The sequence below is a fragment of the Pseudorasbora parva genome, chromosome 24 (genome assembly GCF_024679245.1).
Source record: "Pseudorasbora parva isolate DD20220531a chromosome 24, ASM2467924v1, whole genome shotgun sequence".
Taxonomy (NCBI): domain Eukaryota; kingdom Metazoa; phylum Chordata; class Actinopteri; order Cypriniformes; family Gobionidae; genus Pseudorasbora; species Pseudorasbora parva.
Genome location: NC_090195.1, coordinates 19,739,190 through 19,760,516, shown reverse-complemented (window position 1 = coordinate 19,760,516; position 21,327 = coordinate 19,739,190). Strand labels below are relative to the sequence as shown.

At 38.2% G+C, this 21,327-nt stretch overlaps 1 protein-coding gene across 1 annotated transcript; it reads left to right on the top strand.

The window, feature by feature from the left end:
• The first annotated feature begins 4,569 nt into the window (after nt 1-4,569).
• On the top strand, nt 4,570-20,624 carry tram1 (translocation associated membrane protein 1). Its single transcript, XM_067435026.1, has 11 exons — nt 4,570-4,807; nt 5,841-5,904; nt 6,614-6,735; nt 6,900-7,016; nt 7,122-7,180; nt 11,234-11,318; nt 11,493-11,563; nt 11,857-11,961; nt 12,118-12,261; nt 14,108-14,253; nt 19,921-20,624. The coding sequence occupies exons 1-11, from the start codon at nt 4,685-4,687 to the stop codon at nt 19,992-19,994; spliced, it is 1,110 nt and encodes a 369-aa protein (XP_067291127.1). The 5' UTR covers nt 4,570-4,684; the 3' UTR covers nt 19,995-20,624.
• The last annotated feature ends 703 nt before the right edge of the window (nt 20,625-21,327 follow it).

Sequence of the window (21,327 nt, the reverse complement as noted above, 5' to 3'; positions counted from 1 at the left end):
TAGAGATGACAGAGGACTCGCGCAAAGACATGAGCCAGCTTATGGGGGCTCAGGTCCCGCATGCCTCGCTCTCTCCAAATAGAGAAGCTTTTGCCATTGCTCTTCACTCAGAAGGACTAGCACCCCTCGTTTGAAGCGAACAGAAGCGTCTTATTTGGTGGTATGGATGAAGACCTTCATGATGAAAGCTTGTCATTGACGGCCTCTGAAGGCGAATCCTCTGAAGGATTGATCAGGCTCCGTCGATGACCCTGCCCTTCCGCCTCAGACCGGGAAAATCAACGTCAGGGGGGCTGTTGAAGAGCTCTGTCTCGACTGGTCTTTACCAGAAGCCACCTTGATGAATGGTTCCTGGCGGGGGGATCACTAGGCCCCTCGTCAGCAAGCAGCACGTTTTTTCGCTGAAGTTAGCGATGAACTAACAAAGTCCTAGCTCTTCCTGCCTACGCACTTCTGCTTCTGCAGCGCTCTCGACCTTAGATGGCGCGGAGGAAAAAGGGGTATGAAAAACGACCCCCCAGAGGAAGCAGTGGCCGTGCATCTCTGCCCACCCACTGCCATTGAATGGAAGGCCAAAGTGTCACATCCATCAAAGCTGTGCAGAATAACTTCAGCTCTCGCCAGCCATGCTTACGCCTCCGCTAGTCAGGCTGCCTCAGCCCTGCACACCATGGCGGTCCTCCAGGTGTTCCAGGGGACACTCCTGTGCTCTGGACCAGAGTCTGGAAGAGTCTGGACCAGACCGACAGCCTTCCGCGATCTGCGCAGTGCCACTGACCTGGCTCTTCGTGTCATAAAGTCCACCACCCAGGCTATTGGAAGGACATTGGCCAGCTTGGTAGTGCTTGAGTGCCAGCTGTGGCTCAACTTGACGGATATCAAGGACCTGGATAAGACCGCCTTCCTTGACTCCCCCATCACTAACACTGGTCTCTTTGGCCCCGCTGAGAATGGCTGCGCTGAGCGCTTCACTGAGGCGCAGAAGTCTTCGCAGACCATGCAACACCACAATCGCTTAGACATCATTTTGCTCCAGCGTATCCACAATGGCGGACAGCTTGAGCTCGCTCAGGGCGGGTCTGAGAGGAAACGCTGCTTGTCAATCAACGTCAAAGGGAGGGGAGTCCGATCGTGTGACGCCACACATCGAACGGCTTGATTTCAGACAAGTGAAAAAATAAAAGGAGATTAAAAAAAAAAACACTTGATGGATTTTTATCATTATAGGATGGTTGTGTACAGTCGCTACCAACACACATTGCTGTATAATCAACTTGTAAAAGTGCATGTACCATTATATGACCCCTTTAACAAAGTTTGCATATTGCCATGCCTTCAAGCTATGGTCCACACATCGGCAAGCTCGGCTTATAGCTCTGCACTATGTTGGCTGTGCACTGCGTTTTAAAATAAGGGCTTCAATATTTTGAGAAAAGGAGTTTTCGCATAGCGTGTAGCAAAACGCAATACTTGTTCCCGTTCTCAGGGAACAGAGGTTACGTGAGAAACCGTTGCTCTAATGTGTAATAAAACATAATACATTAAAGGGTTAGTTCACCAAAAAAAATTCAATTTTCTCATTATTTCTTACACTCATGTCATTTGACACCCATAAGTCCTCTGTTCATCTTCAGAACACAAATGAAGATATTAGTGTTGAAATCCGATGGCTCAGATAGGCCTTCATTAACACCAATGTCATTTCCTACTAAAGACCACTAAAGACGTCGTTACAAAGCCCATCTCTCTACAGTGTTTCTTAAATCATTTTATGAAGTGACGAGAATAGTTTTTGTGTGCAAAAAACCTAAATAACGACTTATATAGTGTTGTCCTATTTCGAAACACTGCTTTGTAAAGCTTCGGAGCTTTATGAATCAGTGTATTGAATCAGCGTTTTGGATCGCCAAAGTCACGTGATTTCAGCAGTATGGCTGTTTGACACGCGATCCGAATCATGAATTGATACGCTGATTCATAATGCTCCAAGGCTTCAGGAAGAAGTGTTTTGAAATCGGACCATCACTATATAATTATTTTTTTAAAAAATTGCGCACAAAAACTATTCTCATCGCTTCAGAAAATTATTATAAAACCACTAGTGAGATGGGCTTTGTAACGACGTCTTTAGTGCCTTTTATGGCTCTTGAGAGAGGAAATTACTTTGGTGTCAATGAAGGCCTTTCTGAGCCATCGGATTTCAACAAAAATATCTTCATTTGTGTTCCGAAGATGAACGGAGGTGATAAACGAGCCTGGAGCCTGGAGTCTGGAACGGCATGAGTAATTAATGACATGTTTTCATTTTTGGGTGAACCCTTTAAAGCGCATTTGGTTTTTCCATGATTTAAAACCGTAAATCGAGGGTATAATGCGGGTATGATGTCATAGGTGATGCACAGACACGGTCTGTGTCCTGGTTAAAATTTCTTATTTCTCTGGATTTAAACATTCTTGGAAACATTCAGGATAGTGTAAGTAGCCTACACAAGTCAACATATTTAACATTGTTCCCTGTGTTTTATATTGTGCCTTTAATATTTTACAGAAATGTAATGCCAATGTCCATTATTAACAAGCATGTGTTTATTAGATATACATATATCTCTGTTTATTTTTTATTAATTTGATCCACTATAGACGGTTTCAACGGTAACAACATAAACAAACGCTACTGCGCATGCGCGCTTTTGTGGCCCAAACTTAACTTCCGGTAGACATCAATAACACCAGAGGATGCGTTATCTTTCTTATGCGTTAGCATCTTTAATTTTGATTGTGCACCATTATCTTAATGTATAGATTTTTTTTTTGTTTCAGCATGTTTATTATAAATAATCTCCCATTTATGTCTTTAATATAGAGTGGGAAAACGCCCCACTTAAAGGGTAGGTCACCCAAAACTGAAAATCCTGTCATTCATTACTCACCGTCACGTTGATCCCAGAGTTTCCGCTAGAAAAAAATGGTGCCGGACATTTTGATGATATGCCGGTCAAAAACTCCTGAAAGCAGTTTATGTAACTTAAAAAAAAATGACCATGTTTATTAGCCGAACTTTCAAATAGACGGAAAAAAAACATGAACGTCCGATTGGCGTCAATCAACTAATTTTTTAACTTATAGGCGTAATTTGCGGGTGGGACAGGTGGGACATGTCCCTACCACTTTTTTTAAAACATCTTGCTTCACGGATTTACCTAACTAATACAAACAATGCAGTTCAATGCAGCAAACGCGGCTCATGCAATCTTCACACAGACGAGCGCTTTAATCTAACGCTTAACGCCGTTGCAGAGACTTTCTGTTTGTTCCGGTCAGATCGCGAAACAAAACGCACAAAAACTGTTCCTGCTCTTGATGTACAACCACTGATGGTATTCGGTTTTGATGAGAGAAAAAATAGACCACGAGGGCAGATTAGAAACGAGAACTTCTGACAAGTTTAACAGACTAGACCAGTGATTAAACAAAGTGTGCAAATCTATTTGCCTTTATTCACGTGAAAAATCTTTAGATGCAATAATTAAACGCAATTAATAAATTTAATTATAAACTCAGTATGTCTCATTTAGTTGGTAACATTTAAATTGGCCACCGTGTGAAATGACAAAATCATATAATATAACAGTACAGCTACTGATAACTACAAGCAGGTAAGCACTACAAGATGTTTTTGAAATCATTAGAGAAAACGACCATGTGCTTATTTAAATCTTTTCGTTTCTACACATATTAGGCTATTCCTCATGTCTGTGAGGCAAGCCTGCCGAGTTTCAGTTTGAGACGCGCTTCGGTTCATGATGAAAGCGATGGCTTCCGCGACCTAGTCTACTTATTTATTTCTTATTAATTAAATACATGCAATTAACCGAATAACCCTTTATTAAAATTAAGAGACAATTTGTACAAAACGAAAGAAAGGCTTTTTACAAAACAAAACTTAATATTAAACTAAATATAACCACCAAAATCATTTCTGACCCACTCGCATCTTTGCACTTATAGCCTATCATAATCAGATGAAATCTAAAAATAATATTATAATATTTAAACATAAATATGAAGAAAAAAAAACATTGTTTAATGGCTACAACAAGTATAGTAAGCTACAGATTTATGTCATGTCTGAGCTGGATTTGAACGAACATAATTTTACCGGTGGGTTCACAGTAGCCTATATAAATGCATGCGCACTCGCCTTTCAATTATGCAATGCGTCGGCATAACATGTTTCTTTGTTTCATAATATAAGAATAATGTTGGGAAACTTGTGTCATGTGCTCTCTGCTTGATTTTTAATATTTATATCATGTTAACCAAGAATAGTACGTCAAAATGTATTTCTACTGAGTAGTGCGCCATACAAACAGACACAGACCGGAAGTTAACTTCGGGCCAGGCGCGTAACCGTAGCAACGCGCGTGCGTTCGATGAAACCGTCTATACAGGGTGTCTGCACGGACCCTATACCCTGAAAATGAATAAAACCTCTATTTTCCTCCAGTCCAACAGATGGCACTACTGCGTCTTTTGACACTGTAAAAAGTGCCTTAAATTGGAAAAAGAGGATGGAAGAAGAAAGACAGAAGTAGGCGTAAAGACTGACGTGCCTGCCAGATAACAAAAGTGAAGACGTGTTCCTCACTCACACTCACCAAAAGTTCTCGCAACATCCACCAAGATGGGAATCCGAAAAAAGAACAACAAGAACCCGCCGGTGCTCAGCCACGAGTTTGTGATCCAGAACCATGCGGATATTGTGTCTTGCGTTGCTATGGTGTTTCTGCTGGGTCTTATGTTTGAGGTCAGAATCCACTTTTTATTTCATTCATTCACTGCTATAGATTTAAGACCCGTTTGTGGTCAAAGATGACAAATAAGTCTGATCAGTGTTTCTGTGCGGAAACCTCTATAGCGGAAACCTATATCTTATTCTGGCATAGTCTGAACAGACCCTTTCACTTCCTTTAACTGCAGATAAAACTGTTACTTTTTATTTTTACCCTAAATGTGCAGACTTTTTATATGAATCTCTGATTCATATAAATTAATCTTACACCGCAGATTTACTCTCACGCGCTGGTGCTAATTCCCTTTTCATTGAAATAGTTAGAATTTGATTCAAAGAAGCATGATGCACGAGAGAGAGAGGGATTTCCTATGAAGCGATTTAAGGAACTTTAAAACCCGCGAGATGAAAAGCAAGCGCGCGAATTGGTTACATTTGAAGAAGTGTTGAGCGGAATTACAGAATTGATTTGTAAAAATGATTACGTAACATTGTAGCTGCACTGATACTTTTACGCGCAAATGAAGTGTTACGTGGCAATCGGAGAATGACTGAGCGCTGTCATCGGTGCACAGCAGCAGCAGGGCCACGATTTAAGCCAGAAAAATATGTTTACTGATATCAACTTTGCTATTTTACACTCCCAGTCCTCGTTAAGAATGCGAGTTTGCAAAACCGTTAGATTTGGACGATCGTTGGCTGAATATAAGCAGTGCTGGTGCATGATGGGAAATGAAGTTTACAGTACTGAAACGGGCATTTTTAAACATACTCATGTGTAAATGATATCTTGAAGAAAAACTGATTATACCAATTGCTGTATGTGTCTTATAGCTATGTCATTCACACATGTCAGTCATTCTGTGACTTAAAATCTGCATGGCCTATTCACTTGCATATTGTAAACCTTTCCCATACAATAAAACCGAATGGTGAAAGAAACTGGCTGACTGTCATTCTCTAAAGACATATCTCTCATTTTTTAGAGTGAAATATTCCTTTATTTATTTGTGTATTAACTGCCGTTTTATGTTTCTTCCCATTGCAGATTACATCAAAGGTAGCAGTTTTGTTCATAACTGTGCAATACAATGTTACAATTCAAGCAAATGGTAAGCATTTGGTAAACCTCGTTTATTTTTGGTCTGTATAGCTTGAGTATAAATATTTTCTGTCTATTTTTATTATTTTCTGGCACGTTTGTTGTTATGTTTGCTAGGGCTGTCAAATGATTAATCGCTAAAAGTAATATATTAATATTATATATTATAATAATATTATATTAATAATATTTATATTACAAAAAAGCTACATATTTGTATATAAATGTAACCCTTTTTTCTTAAACATACAAGCATTTGTGTGTATTTATATATACATAATAATTATACAAAGTAGACACACACATTATGTAAACAAACTTTATTTCAGATGCAATTAATTGCGATTTGACAGCACTAATGTTTGCTATTTCTGTTATAATAAAAAAAACACCTCAAGGTTTATCAGGATTTTTTTTTTGTTCCAACTTGTTTTTGCATAACAGCTCTATTTACTAATGTCACTGACACTTGCTGTGGCATAAAACGTAGCTCAATAAAAAAAAAAAAATACACAACACCAGTTTTATCATGATTCTTACCTTATATTTTGCAAGAATATTGCTCCGTTCCTAATGTGGAAAATCAACTGTTTTTTCTTTGTTTTTCCACTATCTTCTTTTTTGAGATTGGACAAACAAATCAGATATCAGTTGTCTATACTAAGCTAGCCATGCTGAGTGTGCATGCTAATGGTGTGTGTGTGTATTGTGGATTTTAGGAGGTCCAGAGGAAACGGCAGTGAATTACTTCCATTACGGTCTGAAAGATGTGGCCACAGTCTTCTTCTACATGTTAGTGGCAATTATCATGCACGCCATTATTCAGGAGTATGTGCTGGATGTAAGTATCCTGTTGTGAATGAATAAACGTTCACTAGCTGAAATGTTAATGCCATTTGTGCGTAAATGTTAATGTGCATCTTATTAGTGTTTTGGTGGAACACTGTTAATATTAAGAAATGTTTTGATTTGTTATGCCACTTACTTGAATCTATGACTGTTCAGAAAATCAACAGGAAGATGCACTTCTCCAAAACCAAGCACAGCAAGTTCAATGAGTCGGGGCAGCTGAGTGCATTCTACCTCTTCTCCTGCCTGTGGGGAGCCAGCATTCTTGTCTCTGTAAGAGCTTCGCTACTCTGTTTCATATAAATAGGAGCTTACGTGCAGCTTGGTGTTTATAGCATGCCTGAAGGATTCATTTGACTTATTCTGCTTAATCTGAAGGAGAACCTCCTGTCCAACCCTGTCAGCCTGTGGGACGGCTACCCGCACACTCTTATGCCGTAAGTACTGCTGTCTATGCTTCTGGGAAATGCAGACTATTTTAAAGGTTGGTTCACCCAAAAATGACAATTCTGTCATTTACTCACCCTCATGTTGTTCCAAACACATAAAACTTTAGTTCAAATTCACAATGCAAATAAAGATATTTTTAATGACATCTGAGCGATTTCTGTCCCTCCATTGAAAGTGTATTCATCTAAAAATCTGACGCTTCAAAACGTTCATAGAGATTGTAAAATATATCCACATGAATCAAGCAGTTTAATTCAAGTCTTCTGAAGAGATGCTTTTCTTTACATATGAGCACTGATCAGTGAACATACTTGGAGAACTGCATTTTGGTAAACGGAAGCCGAAGCATGCTTTCTTGTTGTGCGGGAAACCAACGAAACCATTCTCGTGTGTTAGGCAGCACGTATGAGCAGCTGCGAGAACCAATGAGGTTTTTTGTCATGCGTCAAGCAAGTACAGTTAAGCTTCCGTTTACCATATTTGAGTGCTCTAGGTATTTTCTAGGTATGATCAGGGTTTATTTGTAAAAAAAAAAAAAGTTCTTAAACCGCTCTATTCATATCATTTTACGATCTCTTTCTGAACTCTTTGAACTGTCAGAGTTAGGGGTGGGTAATATACTAGTAGACACAATTAACCAGTAGAGATTTTGGACTATCATTCCTATTGCGGTTACACTAATATGGCATTGCTGTACTGTATGGTCATCTGAGCCAGATTATCCAATGGGCAGGGGCCCAAGTTGGGGGTGGGGGGGAGGGTGGAGTTAATTTAAATAATAAAAAAAATTAATTAACATTTCCGATAACAGGGTGTCTGTTTGCACAAAGTGTAAATAGCCAGTCTTGTTGGAATGTCACGCATGAAAGTAGCTTTTGCCTCGTTCCACCCAAGTTCGACTCCGCCTTTTGCCGAACTAGCTGTTCTCCAATAGTAATTTACACTCCGTTATTACTGCATCCTGTTGATGTACAACAATACTGAGGTGCAAATAGTATATGCCATAATTTATAAGTAAATGTCATCTAACAACTATTTGCATTTATTGCAAAGAACCGATAGCCTAGAAATCTAGACGCACCCTAGCGGCAGCACATTTAATTTGCAGCCAGGGTAGTCTAGCAACTCTCCTTTGATTGTGAGCTGGAAAAACCAAACTCTGGTCAGGCCAATCACATCGTGTATAGAGTCGGTGGGTGGGCTTAACATAATAACGGCAGATCTGTGATGGTTCCGCATGCTCCTTAAAAACAAAGCTGGTGAACGGCGGTCTTTCGAATCGGCTTCGGCCGCGACTCTGGAAGACTTGGAGTTAAGCTTTTATTTGAGAAAATATCAAAGAACGGCACTGAAGTCATTCTTGAGAAGGGAAGATGTGTTCAGAGTTTTGCTGACTGGATACGGCGAAAGCTGAATCTATCAACAAGCTCTGCTTCACCTTCTTCATTGCTCTGGTTGTTTGAAGCGCTATCCTATCGCGTGCAGAGGGAGTTTGAAAGACAACCGTTTATCCCGGCCCCTCGGATTGAGTCCTGCCAACGTTGAGTGCCCAGACCCAACATCTCAAGTGATGTGGGTCTTGCTTGTCAGGCCAAGGAAACTGATTCTTTTACTGTAAATAGAATATATCACTATTTTCACTTAGTGTAAATAGCATATCACTAAGAAAATGCTATTATTATTTAGTGTAAGTAGTATTTATTGCTAAGAAAATATGCTATTTTCACTTAGTGCAAATAGCAGCTGCCTTCAGGTAATGACACCATGTATAACCAATAAAATAAAAAACAGAATGATATAATTGACCAAGCGCAAAGTGTAGAAAGCATGTAACGGGCCACAATGTCTTCAAATAACCCAGTACTGAATCTAGCGGCTGTGCGAGTATTCAACGTAGTTTAAAATGAGTGAGAGAAGTGGTTGTGGTAAACGCAAACAAAAAAGAGGAGGCAGGATGCTTAAAAAGACATTGGCCCTCATTTATCAAAAGTGCGTACACCAAATTTCCAGCGTACACCTGGCGTTCACCCAAACCCACGGTGACTTTGAGATTTATCAATATGGACGTTGGCGTACGGCACGCTCAAATCCTACGCCAGCTCAGGAGGTGGTTGTACGCACGTTTGAGTTAGTGTGAAAATGCGCAGTAAAACAATTCCTAACACCACAAAACGCACTGGCAAGATATGCTATATGACGCACTGTTAAAACCACAACAACAACATTCAGTGTTTTTTTTTGTGCAACATGAACGTCCATGTTTAATTTGTGTGACTTTACCAAAGCGTTTGATTAGTAGGAATATGTAATCCTCCAGTCGCGAGCCTGTGCGCTTTATCTGACGTTTCAGGCCCGTCTGGCCCGGCAGCTGCGGACGGACTGAAACTAAAATAATTTAGACTGACAAAATAATAAAAATGACCTTCTTCTTTTAAATAAAATCAATAAAAACGACACTCTTCTTCTGAATAACAAGCGTCATTAAGAGTAATAATCATAATAATAATAAGAAGAATCTTACAAATCGTCATGTAATTATTAATGTGAATGAATCTTACTCCACATCACATCATTATCACTATTGTACACCCCAATACATGTGCCGTGATACGAAATTAAATGCTAATTGTTTCAAAACGTGCTGTAAAATAATGCATTGTGATGGTAATTTATCATCTAAACAGCTATTTAAACTGCTGGAGTGCGCTTCTCAACCTCCACACTATTAAGAGTACTCGTAATTTGGGTCCATATTTTGTTTTTGTAGGTGCCTTTAATCCCACTCTTTAAACTCCCAAATAAAACAATTTCGTTTTTTTTCCCACTTCCCTGGTGATGGTCTCGATGGGCGCGTCTCAATCATCTCACTAGTTCAGTAGTCAGAGCACTGATCAGGGAGTCAGCCCATTGACTTATGTCCTAGTCAGTGCCCTGACTAGTGGACTAGTGAGATGATTGAGCGCGCCCGATCTCCACGTCGGAGAAGTTCCGCTTCTTTGCCGTCTTCTGTTTGTCCATGGCGTAAAATGAGGGCGTGGGAGAGGCGGAGACTTGAATATATAGGGGCGTGTTATTCTAATGACGATCGTTTTCAGCCGCCGCATTTATCAAGGGCAGGTATTGCGTACACCGGGATTGCAGAGGTGCGCACAGCTTCATAAATCAGGCGGTGAGAGGAGTGTAAGCATAATCTTACGCCAACATATACGCCCGTTTCTACGCACGATTGATAAATGAGGGCCATTGTACCCAGGGGCCTCTGAATTCTTAATCCGTGCCTTGCGTTATGAAAGCATATCTTTTGTGTTTTTAAGATTGACGGTTTAAAAACTGATTATAGGTTATTATTAGTTTATTAAAAATATTGATAACAATTATGAAATTTCAATGGTTTCAAAAATGTTGATATCATAACCTTATTCAAAGCGCACACAATAAAACTATATTGTGATTTACTCTGTTATCGTGAAATAAAATGACTCCTATCGTGATGTAAGATTTGGGTCATATCGCCCAGTTTTGGGTGAATAGACTTTTAATGGAGGGAGAGAAATGTTTCAAATTTCATTACCATTTTCTTTATTTGTGTTTTGAAAATGAATGAAAGTCTAACAGGTTTGGAACAACATGAGAGTAAGTAATTAATAAATGAACTTTCATTTTTGGGTGAACTATACCTTTAAAAGCGTAATGTTTAAATTTGAACTAATGGAATGTGCTAATTAATTAATGGATGGAAAGTGATGGTTGTTTTTGGTTCATATTCCGTCTCGCGTCACATCTGCCGATCCGCTGCATGAGCGCTCATAAGCTACATCTTTGGTAAACTGATCCGCCGAGATGGTTCGCACCAGGAAGACCGTTCAAAAGCTATCTCAATGCTCCTGATCGAATTATCTTGCATTAGTCTACCTCTAATTCTCTCTTCTGATTTTTGTAAACCTACTGTGCGTAACACACAGCTTGCAAATGCAATTACCATTGACATTTGATTTCCACAAGTCGTGGAGATGCTGAAGAAGTTCCTTGCCTTGTTTTAGGTTCCAGATGAAGTTCTACTACATCTGCCAGCTCGGCTACTGGCTTCATGCAATCCCCGAGCTCTACTTCCAGAAGGCCAAGAAAGTAAGCAAGCAAGCAAAGTCAACAGAGTGTTGAGGATGCACTGAAACCATATTCATGCATCCTGTTATTGTGATGGGACTGATTTCCTTCTCCAGAGGTTTTTTTGTTTACCAAACTTTTACTTGACGGAAAACGACAGAAGGCAGGACAATGTTGTCTTGTTTTATTTTTCAGGAAGACATTCCTCGTCAGCTTGTTTATATAAGTCTTTACTTGGTCCAAATTGCAGGAGCCTACATTCTGAAGTAAGCAATTCATTTATCATGTTTATTCATCATAAACAGTTGTCAGGGCATGCATTATAATGTTGTGTTCACGCTCAAATAAATGCAGCCTTGGTGACTTCTGTTGAACTGTTAAACATCAAATATTATTGATTGGCTCTTATTGCACCTGGTTAGGACATGGTGTACAGTTGTCAGTGACAGATGAAATTAGTATAAATATAAAACAATGCATAGTGACAAAGAATTACACTTTTCAAAGACTAATAATGCAGTTGACTCACACGTTTTAACCATTAATGATGTATTTCCAGTCTGAACCGGTTGGGCCTGGTGTTGCTGGTCCTGCATTACTTTGTTGAGTTCCTCTTCCATGTATCCCGACTCATTTACTTCAGCAATGAGGACAGACAGACCGGGTGAGTGCCATTCATTTGACAGAGCGAGTCTAGTTAATAAACACTGTTTTTTTTTTACTGAGCACAGGCAAATATGAAATTGCAAATGAATTTCAGCACAGTTGTGCGTTTGAAAGGATGTTTGACCATTATGAAGCGTTTTGTGTATGTTAACAGGTTTACAGTGTGGGCTGTTCTGTTTGTGCTGGGCCGCTTGTTGACTCTTTCCCTGTCTGTTCTTACTGTGGGATTTGGGCTGGCCGGAGCAGAGAAACAGGGTCTGAACATCGCTGAGGGAAGCTTTAATGTCATGTTTGTTCGGTAAGCAGGGTGATCCTCATCTTGTGTTCCTCACAAGACTTCTTCCTCACTGCAGTGAAATGAAAGGGTTAGTTCAACCAAAAATGAAAATGATTTAATTAATTACTCACCCTCATGTCGTTGGACACCCGTAAGACCTTTGTTCATCTTCGGAACACTAATGAAGATATTTTTGCTGAAAGCTGATGGCTGAGAAAGGCTTCAGAAAGGCCTCCATTGGCATTCAGTACATTCCCACTCACAAGACCCATAAAGGCGCTAAAAACATCGATACAAAGTCCATCTCACTACAGTGGCTGTACAATAATTTTACAATGAGACGAAAATAGTTATTGTGTGCACAAAAATCAAAAAACGACTTTATCCACCAAGTTATTGACGTGAACTCGTCGCATGCGCGAGAATATGACGCAGATCCACCGTTCGGATTCATGACCCAGAAGAAGAGGAGCGCCGCTACCACGTGAGTCCACGACCGAGACCTACACGGAAAACAATAACTTGGCGGATCATAAAAGATATTTAGATTTTTTTTATTTATTTTTTATTTGCGCACAAAAACTATTCTTGTCGCTTCATCAAATCATTGTACAGCCACTGTAGTGAGATGGACTTTGTATCAATGTTTTTAGCGCCTTTATGGGTCTTGTGAGTGGGAATGTACTGAATGCCAATGGAGGCCTATCTGAAGCCTTTCTCAGCCATCAGCTTTCAACAAAAATATCTTCATTTGTGTTCCAAAGATGAATGAAGGTCTTACGGGTGTCCAACGACATGAGGGTGAGTAATTAATGAAATAATTTTCATTTTTGGGTGAACTAACCCTTTAATAATTAAGATTAATCATGCAAATGCTTTGAAGCATTTTGGATATTCTCTTTAGCAACTGATGTTTTGATTTTTAGTTTTTCAAGAAGCAATTTTTAGCACCTTATTATTAGCCAAGTGCCTTACATGTGACATGATTGAATTTCTGTAGAACTTTGAAGTAGACAATTCTCTGAATTCAAATGATTTGCCCTGCACATACAGTGAAACCAAAATGAATTCAGACCTTCACCTTCAATATTTTCTCACATTATCACAGTTTATTCGCTATTGTTTAGAAAATGGTTATAAAATAGGACAAGACCTCAGAGTTAAACTGTCAGTACAATGTCAGATGTCAGATAACTTTGACAGAAAGATATGTAATGGATTACATTCAACCAATCAGCTGTTAAATTTAAGCACACAATTAGATAATACCAATTTAGTTCAACCAATGACCAAGCAACGCTTAGTTTTGTTCAGTCTGAAGTGTAAAAGGTCCCATTAGCAATTAAAGAAAAAACACTTCAGCAAAACATGGTCAGGTTAAAGTGTCTGAATAATTTTTGTCCCAAATGTTTTATCAATTATACTGGTATGAAGAATATTTGGGTATAATATGTCACCGTTTACTTTATTTTGCTATTCTCACTTACATACATGAACTATAGTGTCCTGTACCCACTAGTAAAAAATGATATCTGGTGTCTGAATAATTTTTGGTTTGACTATGTTGTATGTACAATGCTTTTTCAAATCTGATTTGCTGAGTGAGGTGGCAACAGTCATTAGGGCAAAAAAAAAAAAAAACAAGAAAAAAAAAAATTGCTTGTGTCCCCAAATTTCCCCTGTTAGCCATCAAAAAATTCTTGACTCATAATACAAATATGTAATCGCATTGTAAAAGCTCTTCTACTGGAAGTGAGTGCCTTTTGGATGGATGTGATTTAGTTAAACACCAGATGATGGAAAAGTAATGGCGACCTTTTGCTTTTATTATTGTTGGATTTGTTTGTAATGGCTCTGTTTCTCTCAGGGTGACTGTCTTGGCTGCAATATGCACCACTCAGGCTTTTATGATGTGGAAATTTATCAACTTCCAGCTGCGACGATGGAGAGAACATGCGCAGACTCAGACCTTAAAAAAGAAAACGACGTCTTCTAAGAGCAAATCAAAGAAAGGTCGGTATTGCCCATTTGAGATGCGATTCTACTGTTCCAATTGGGGGTGGGACATCTGATTTTTCTCCCTACTGCTTATGTTCACTTAAGACATAAGCGTTTGCGCAAATGCACGTTCTTAAGCCGATTATGCTTAATAAGTCGACAATGAACATGGTCATGTAAGCGCGGTAACCCGTTTTCTTTTATCGGAGTAAGGTTTAAGCATAAACCGATCGGAATAGGTAGTTTTTTTTTGCCTTTTACCCTGATTTCGCGTGGCATGTAAATGCATTAACTGCTTTCTGTTGGCTAATTGAAGTGCTCTTAATACAGCGTAGCATATTTTGCAAGTAACTTTGTCGCTCTTTCTGTCGAAATAATCCACCACAGTAGGCTTCTTTCCCATTTTGTGAAATATGTTTGTGTCTGCACGTGAGGTTGCAAGTGTTGATGTGTTCTGTGAGTAAACAAATACAGCATATTTTGCTTTAACCGTCAATGCAGCAAACAACAGGGTTTGTACGGTCATGAAAAACCTGGAAAAGTCATGGAATTTTAAAATAGCTATTTCCAGGCCTGGAAAAGTTTGGAAAAAACAAATAAACCAGAAAGTTTTGGAAAAGTCATGAAAATATGTATGTAATAGAAGATATGTTTAAGTGATTATATTGGTTAAACAAACTTTGTAAACATACTCGAGACGAGTACGGATCCGTTCCTTGCAGCCACCCGACTGCTGCATTCCATCAGATTTCCTTTTGCAGCGTTGAGCATTACAACCAATCACACGCCTTTCTGTCGAGCATGATGGCCAATCAGAAGTGTTCAGATTAGTTATCGCTGAAACCAAGCATTGCGTTCTAAATTCTGACTGAAACTCGCGAATTCTCCCGTCATCATAAACAACAAAATCCAGATTGGATGTAAGAGCTTAATATCGCAATGTAGTCATCTTCCGTGATTTTAACGAGAGTATTTGTGATAGCATTTAAACTCGCGCTAGACCCAATTTATGGATAGACTCGCATATGGTCTCATTCTCTGCTCCCATCCTGTATAACGTTACTTTATTCTGGTTGATATAATTTATTCATCGTGCTGGTAAGATCATAGGAATATAACTCCTAAATGGTTGTAAGATTCCTTTATCTGTGTAGTCAGAATAACCTATGACGTGTAGTTTCCCCAAACACAAAAACATTTTATGTATCTATTAATCGACGACATTAATAATCATTATTACAATATCAAGAGCATTACCTGACAATAATGACTCTGTAAAGAGTTAATTATTTTTATCATCTGAGTAACATTAAACAGTGTGTAAATAAACATTTATGCTATTTCAGATTTCAGGCTTTTGTTAATGATACCATTTCATTGATAACAAGAGTATTGTGTTTGATTTAAGTAATTGTTTAATTTAAGTATTTCACAAATGACAACACAGGTAATCATTAAAATTTGTAATTATAATTGCTCCTGGAAATCAATTGTAAGGAGCCCCTTAATGGAAAATGTAATTTCTGACCCTTGCATGGGGGAATGTCTGGCATTTTTAGTTTGTAACGTTATAGGTGTAAATTACAGAAATTTTAAACAAAAATTCAGGGACAATGATTTGATGATTTGCAATGATTGATGGGTTTCCAATGAGATAAATGGCAAATAGGAGGCAAAGCTGTTTTAAAATCTTTTTAAATTCTCATCTCATTAAATGTTGTATTCCAAAAGTTTGTCTCTGGCACTGCCACCTTGTAAAGGTTGCTGTCAGTGTTACTGGACACTTATTTAACATTTTTGCCTCCCATTGATGTGTGTTAAAGGGATAGTTCACCCAAAAATGAAAATGTGATGTTTATCTGCTGACCCCCAGTGCATCCAAAATGTAGGTGTGTTTGTTTCTTCAGTAGAACACAAATGAAGATTTTTTAACTCAACCGTTGCTGTGTGTAGGTCATATAATGCATGTGAATGGGCAACAATTCTATGAGAGCAGAAAAAAAAACATGCTTTGACAACATGCACAAAGAGACCTGTGGCTCATGACAACACATTGATATCTTAAGACACAAAACGATCCGTTTGTGTGAGAAATCAAGCCGTATTTATATCATTTTTTTTACCTCAAACACAACGCTATATCAAACAGCCTTCACTTCCGGTAAGGTCAATATACACGCTCTGGGTATATGAGCCAGAGTGTGTATATTGACCTTACCGGAAGTGAAGTGCATGAAGGCTGTTGGTTATAGCGTTGTATTTGAGGTAAAACAATTATATAAATACGGCTTGATTTCTCACACAGATAAACATCACACTTTCATTTTTGTGTGAACTATCCCTTTAATTCATTGCTAGGGTCAGACAGATTTTTTTCCTAACCATCTTTTGTATTTTGTATTAAACCACATAGCTTGTCGTTAATTAATTAGTTCAAGATATGCTGTGATTTGACATTTAAACATGGATTTTTCTTATTTGACATGTATACACAGACGTTTCATGGAAGCTTAGGTCATGAATATTTGTCTAAAAGTCATGGAAATGTATTGGTAGAAATGTTTATGAACCCTGAAACAAACAAAACCATAAAAACGTTTACCTGTTTAACTGATAAAGATTTAATCAGTCAAAATCCTTACTATCAGTTAACAGTTAAACGGTCAATATGAAGTGTGATAGGTGACAAACATACTTAGAGCAGATATAAACGCATCCGGAAAGAGTGCAAGTTTTGCATGAAAGAAAGAAGGAAATATATCACAAACGCAGTCTTTTCAGACCCAGACATTTGTAAAAATGTGTTCTCATCTCTCGTGTATTAGAAGTGGTTCAGTCAAAACTCTGCTTCTGTAACTTCATGAGAGGATAATATAGGAGCCGTAAGTTTCCCACTTGCACATTGCAAGCTTAATTTAATAATTTACATAACATATGGAATACTCAGGCAGATACTGAAAATATTATAATATACGTCACTACAAGGAAATACCCCAATTTATTAATAAAGTCAATGACAACGCAAGTAAACTGTGTTTATAGTCTACTGGTTTGCATGTAAACTGGGAAAACTGGTTATTTCTATAAGCTGATATTTGAGACATTTCAGCATTACTGGTGTGCATGTAAACGTGCTCACTGTTCAAATGCAATAAGCTATGAAAGATGGATGCCCTGGATCCCACAAATCTCCATCACCTGCTAGATGCTATCCTATCAACATGAGCCAACATTTCTAAAGAATGCTTTCAGCACCTTGTTGAATCAATGCCACGTAGAATTAAGGCAGTTCTGAAGGCAAAAGGGGGTCAAACACAGTATTAGTATGGTGCTACTAATAATCCTTTAGGTGAGTGTATATTAAGAGAGTACATCTTTCTAGTTATTCCAAGCTCTAAAATATCCTTCAAATATTGTTGTGGACAGTCGAGGGCCTTGAAAGTCAAAAAGGTTGGGATCCAGATCTCGAACATGTCAAAAACTTGTATATATTGCAGATTTACATAATGCTACACAAAATGGCACAATCAATTTACACCATCAATTTATATTGTCACCACAATATAAGTTGTCATACCAGTACAAGCACTCGAGGCTGTACTGTAAAACCAAATTGCTTTTATTAAAGGGATAGTTCAAACATTTAAATTATGTCATCATTTACTCACCCAGATATCATTCCAAGCCCTTAAAATTTAATGGAACCTGTTCCTTCATTAAAAGTCCAGATAACCACAAGGTAAAGATCCAAAAAGGTTATAAAGGCTCATAAAAACACATCCATATGAATTATATGGAGATTATAATCACTTGATATGAGCAGATTTTAATTTAGTCTTTTATTTACATCTAAAGAATGGCCGATACGCATGCATAAAGCAAATCACTCATGGTAAATACAGAAGCTTTAACATGTGCGTGATGCATGAGAACCAATAAGGTTTGTTCTAGCTTGTGACGCACATACATTTCCGTATTTACCATATGCTATTTGTATGTTTGTCAATCATTGTTTAGATCTGTTTTTAAAGATGTTCTAAATTAACCCGATTGATTTATATTGATTCGTTTTACGATGCATTTATAACCCTGATGATTATCTGGTCTTTCAGTGGAGGGACAGAAACCTCTAAGGTTTCATTAAAAACATCTTCATTTGTATTTCATAGATTAACCAAAGTGTTATTGGTCTATAATGACGTAAGGGTGAGTAAATGATAGGTTTTACATTTTTGGGTGACCTGTCCCTTTAAAGGCCTCTATACTTATAGCTATGATATAACTGCTGTGATGTCATTTCAAACATAATCAGGCCAAAATAAAGTTCATTTGTAGTTCAAAACGTCAGAAAAAGTCTGGTTAACACCTTTGTACTACTATTGGTCCATGGCAATTACATAATTGATACGCGGAGGATCTGCTGCTTTGAACATAGAATTTGTTCCCCCCATTCGTTTCTCCTTTAGTCGATTGATGTATGATCATTTGCTTTTCTTATGCTTTATTAAAAAATGATTGCTGTTTTCTCCGTTTTGTTGCACACACATTCAAACTTGCTCTTAGCAGTGTGGGTGGCGTTGGATGTTTGCTAACAGTATACCGCTGATCACCTATTTCGAACTTTGTTTTAACCCTATGTAGGGCTGGGCAATATGGCAAAAAAAATTATCCTTTTTTCTAATGCATTATAAAAATTGACGTGTTCTACGTTCACTTAGCCCGTCACACGAGAGCGGTTAATCAGACGTGCCATCATGTGGTTGGATCACTTTCTTTTCTTACATGTTTAGATGTAACGTTTGCTAACATTTTTATTCAAAACCGCAATTTCTCATTTTAAATATAATAAAATTGTGACAACATTACATTTAAATGAATCTGAAAAATCGCCCAGCCCTACCCCTAAGCGAAGAACGAATACAACTCTGCCTTGAGTATATTTGTAAACTTCAGCAAATTCATTTAGTGCCGTTTTTCTGCTTCGAGATGCAAGTCTCCGATGTTAAAGGGCTATTTCACCCAAAAATTAAAATTAGTCCATGATTTAATTACCCTCAAGTCATCCTAGGTGTATATGACATTCTTCTTTCAGACAAAGAAAATTGGGGTTATATAAAAAAAGTTCTGGCTCGTCCCGATCACCTTCCGTATTCAACTTACGGAAAAAGTGTTGAAAGTGCCTCTCTCAGTTCAAAATGCTTACGCTACATCTGACGAGTGTAACTGGTGTGTGATGTTGTCAGACATAGCGTAAGCATTTTAAACTGCGAGAGGTACAACACTTTTTCCGTAAGTTGAATACGGAAGGCGATCGGCTGGAAGCTAGATAATTTACTTGTTTAAAGTTTTAAATATGGATATTTTTCTTATACTTCACATGGCCTTTATTAACCCCCGGAGCTGTGTGGAGCAGTTATATGATGGACAGATGCACTTTTATGGACTTCAAAAACGACAACAATTACTGCCATTATAAAGCTAGGATTTGCTAGGATTTTAATATAACTCTGATTTTATTCATCTGGAGAAAAAAAAATGTCATATACACCTAGGAGGACTTGAGGGTGAGTAAACTATGGGCTAATTTTCATTTTTGGGTATAACAGCACTTCAGGGATCTAAACTATGAAATGAACTGCTGATCACTTACGTCAAGCCTCTTCTCATTTGTGTTTGTCTCAGCCAATGGTGTGAACGGATCTGTTGGTGCCAGCGGAGCAGATTCCCCCAGAGCGAGGAAGGAGAAGTCGTCATAAACCACCCACGTTCCCAACTTCTGTACTGGCTGAAATCAGCTTAATCATTCCTCTCCGCCCCACAGTTTGTCTGTTGCCCCTTTTCCCTCTTGTTTATCTGGAAAAGAAATATGGCAACTTCCTCATCCTGCTCTTTGATCACATAGGATGTTGAATGCTGTATTTCACAAAGCCATCAAACTATTATGTCTCTTTGCAAGAAGGGCTTAAGGAAAAATGTGGCATTGGGGTTTCTGGATGGGGTCTTTTTCATATCTCCTACATTCCTTTCCTCTTTCTGAAGGTCCATATGCTCTTTGCTTTATTTGCTTAATCCAAAACTATGATCCAGCCATACCTAGAAAAAAAGAAAGAAAGCTGTGGGGAAAATGTAACTTATTTTTACAAGTGCCTAGCCATACATCATTTTGACACATCACAGAGGGATCATCCAGTATTTTAACTTGAGTTTGAAATCAGGGTTGTATTTAAATTTCTCTGAAAGCTCAGTTTTTCTTCTGATTCCATCCTATGCATTTGGAACCATGTCAAATGTCTCTTCATTGTGTTGTTGTACAAAAGCATTGTCACATTTCTGTTTTGTTAATTAGAAGATCACAAGCAAACACATTCATTTGATGCCTTTTTTTTTTAAAACAAATATGAATTCCATTTGTTGCACTGCACTGTCAAGCTAAGCGAATAGTGTAATGCGCCACAAACTGTTTATTAAGCAAAGAAACAGGTTCCTTCAATGTGCTTTAGATTCTACATTTTAATCTTGAACTTTGCTGTTCGGTGTAGATGACACATGAAAATGTCAAATCACAAGTGTCATTCTAGTGTGAGCAGGTGTTCAAAATCTAAGGACAAGTTCTCAGACAATTTTCATAGCAGATAGTTTCATTTTAAGAACAATACGCTGAGAGTGAAGTTAAGAACAAACATTGTCATCTCATCTTTCTTTTATCCACGTACAGCCAGTTAGAAAGATAACGAGTGAATACACTAATAAAAATGCTGTTGTCACGGTTATTTGCATTTGTAATGAGTCGAAACATGTTTGCATTGCTTTTAATGCATTGTAGATAATGACGTATGCATTTGTTTGCATAAATTAGTTAATTGAAATCCATGGTGCAAATTACAGCGGCTTGGAATTCCGCAAAACAAAGTAAATCTTAGAATGTAGAGTCTAGGTTGGTCAGAAAGCGCTAAATAGAACAGTAGTCGCGTTCTCTTGAGGAGGTAACCATAGCAACAGTTCGTCGCTTGAGCCTCACTATGGCATAGACAACCTTGTTTGTTATATAGGCCTAATAACCCCATAAGAGTAATTTAATCATTCGCACAT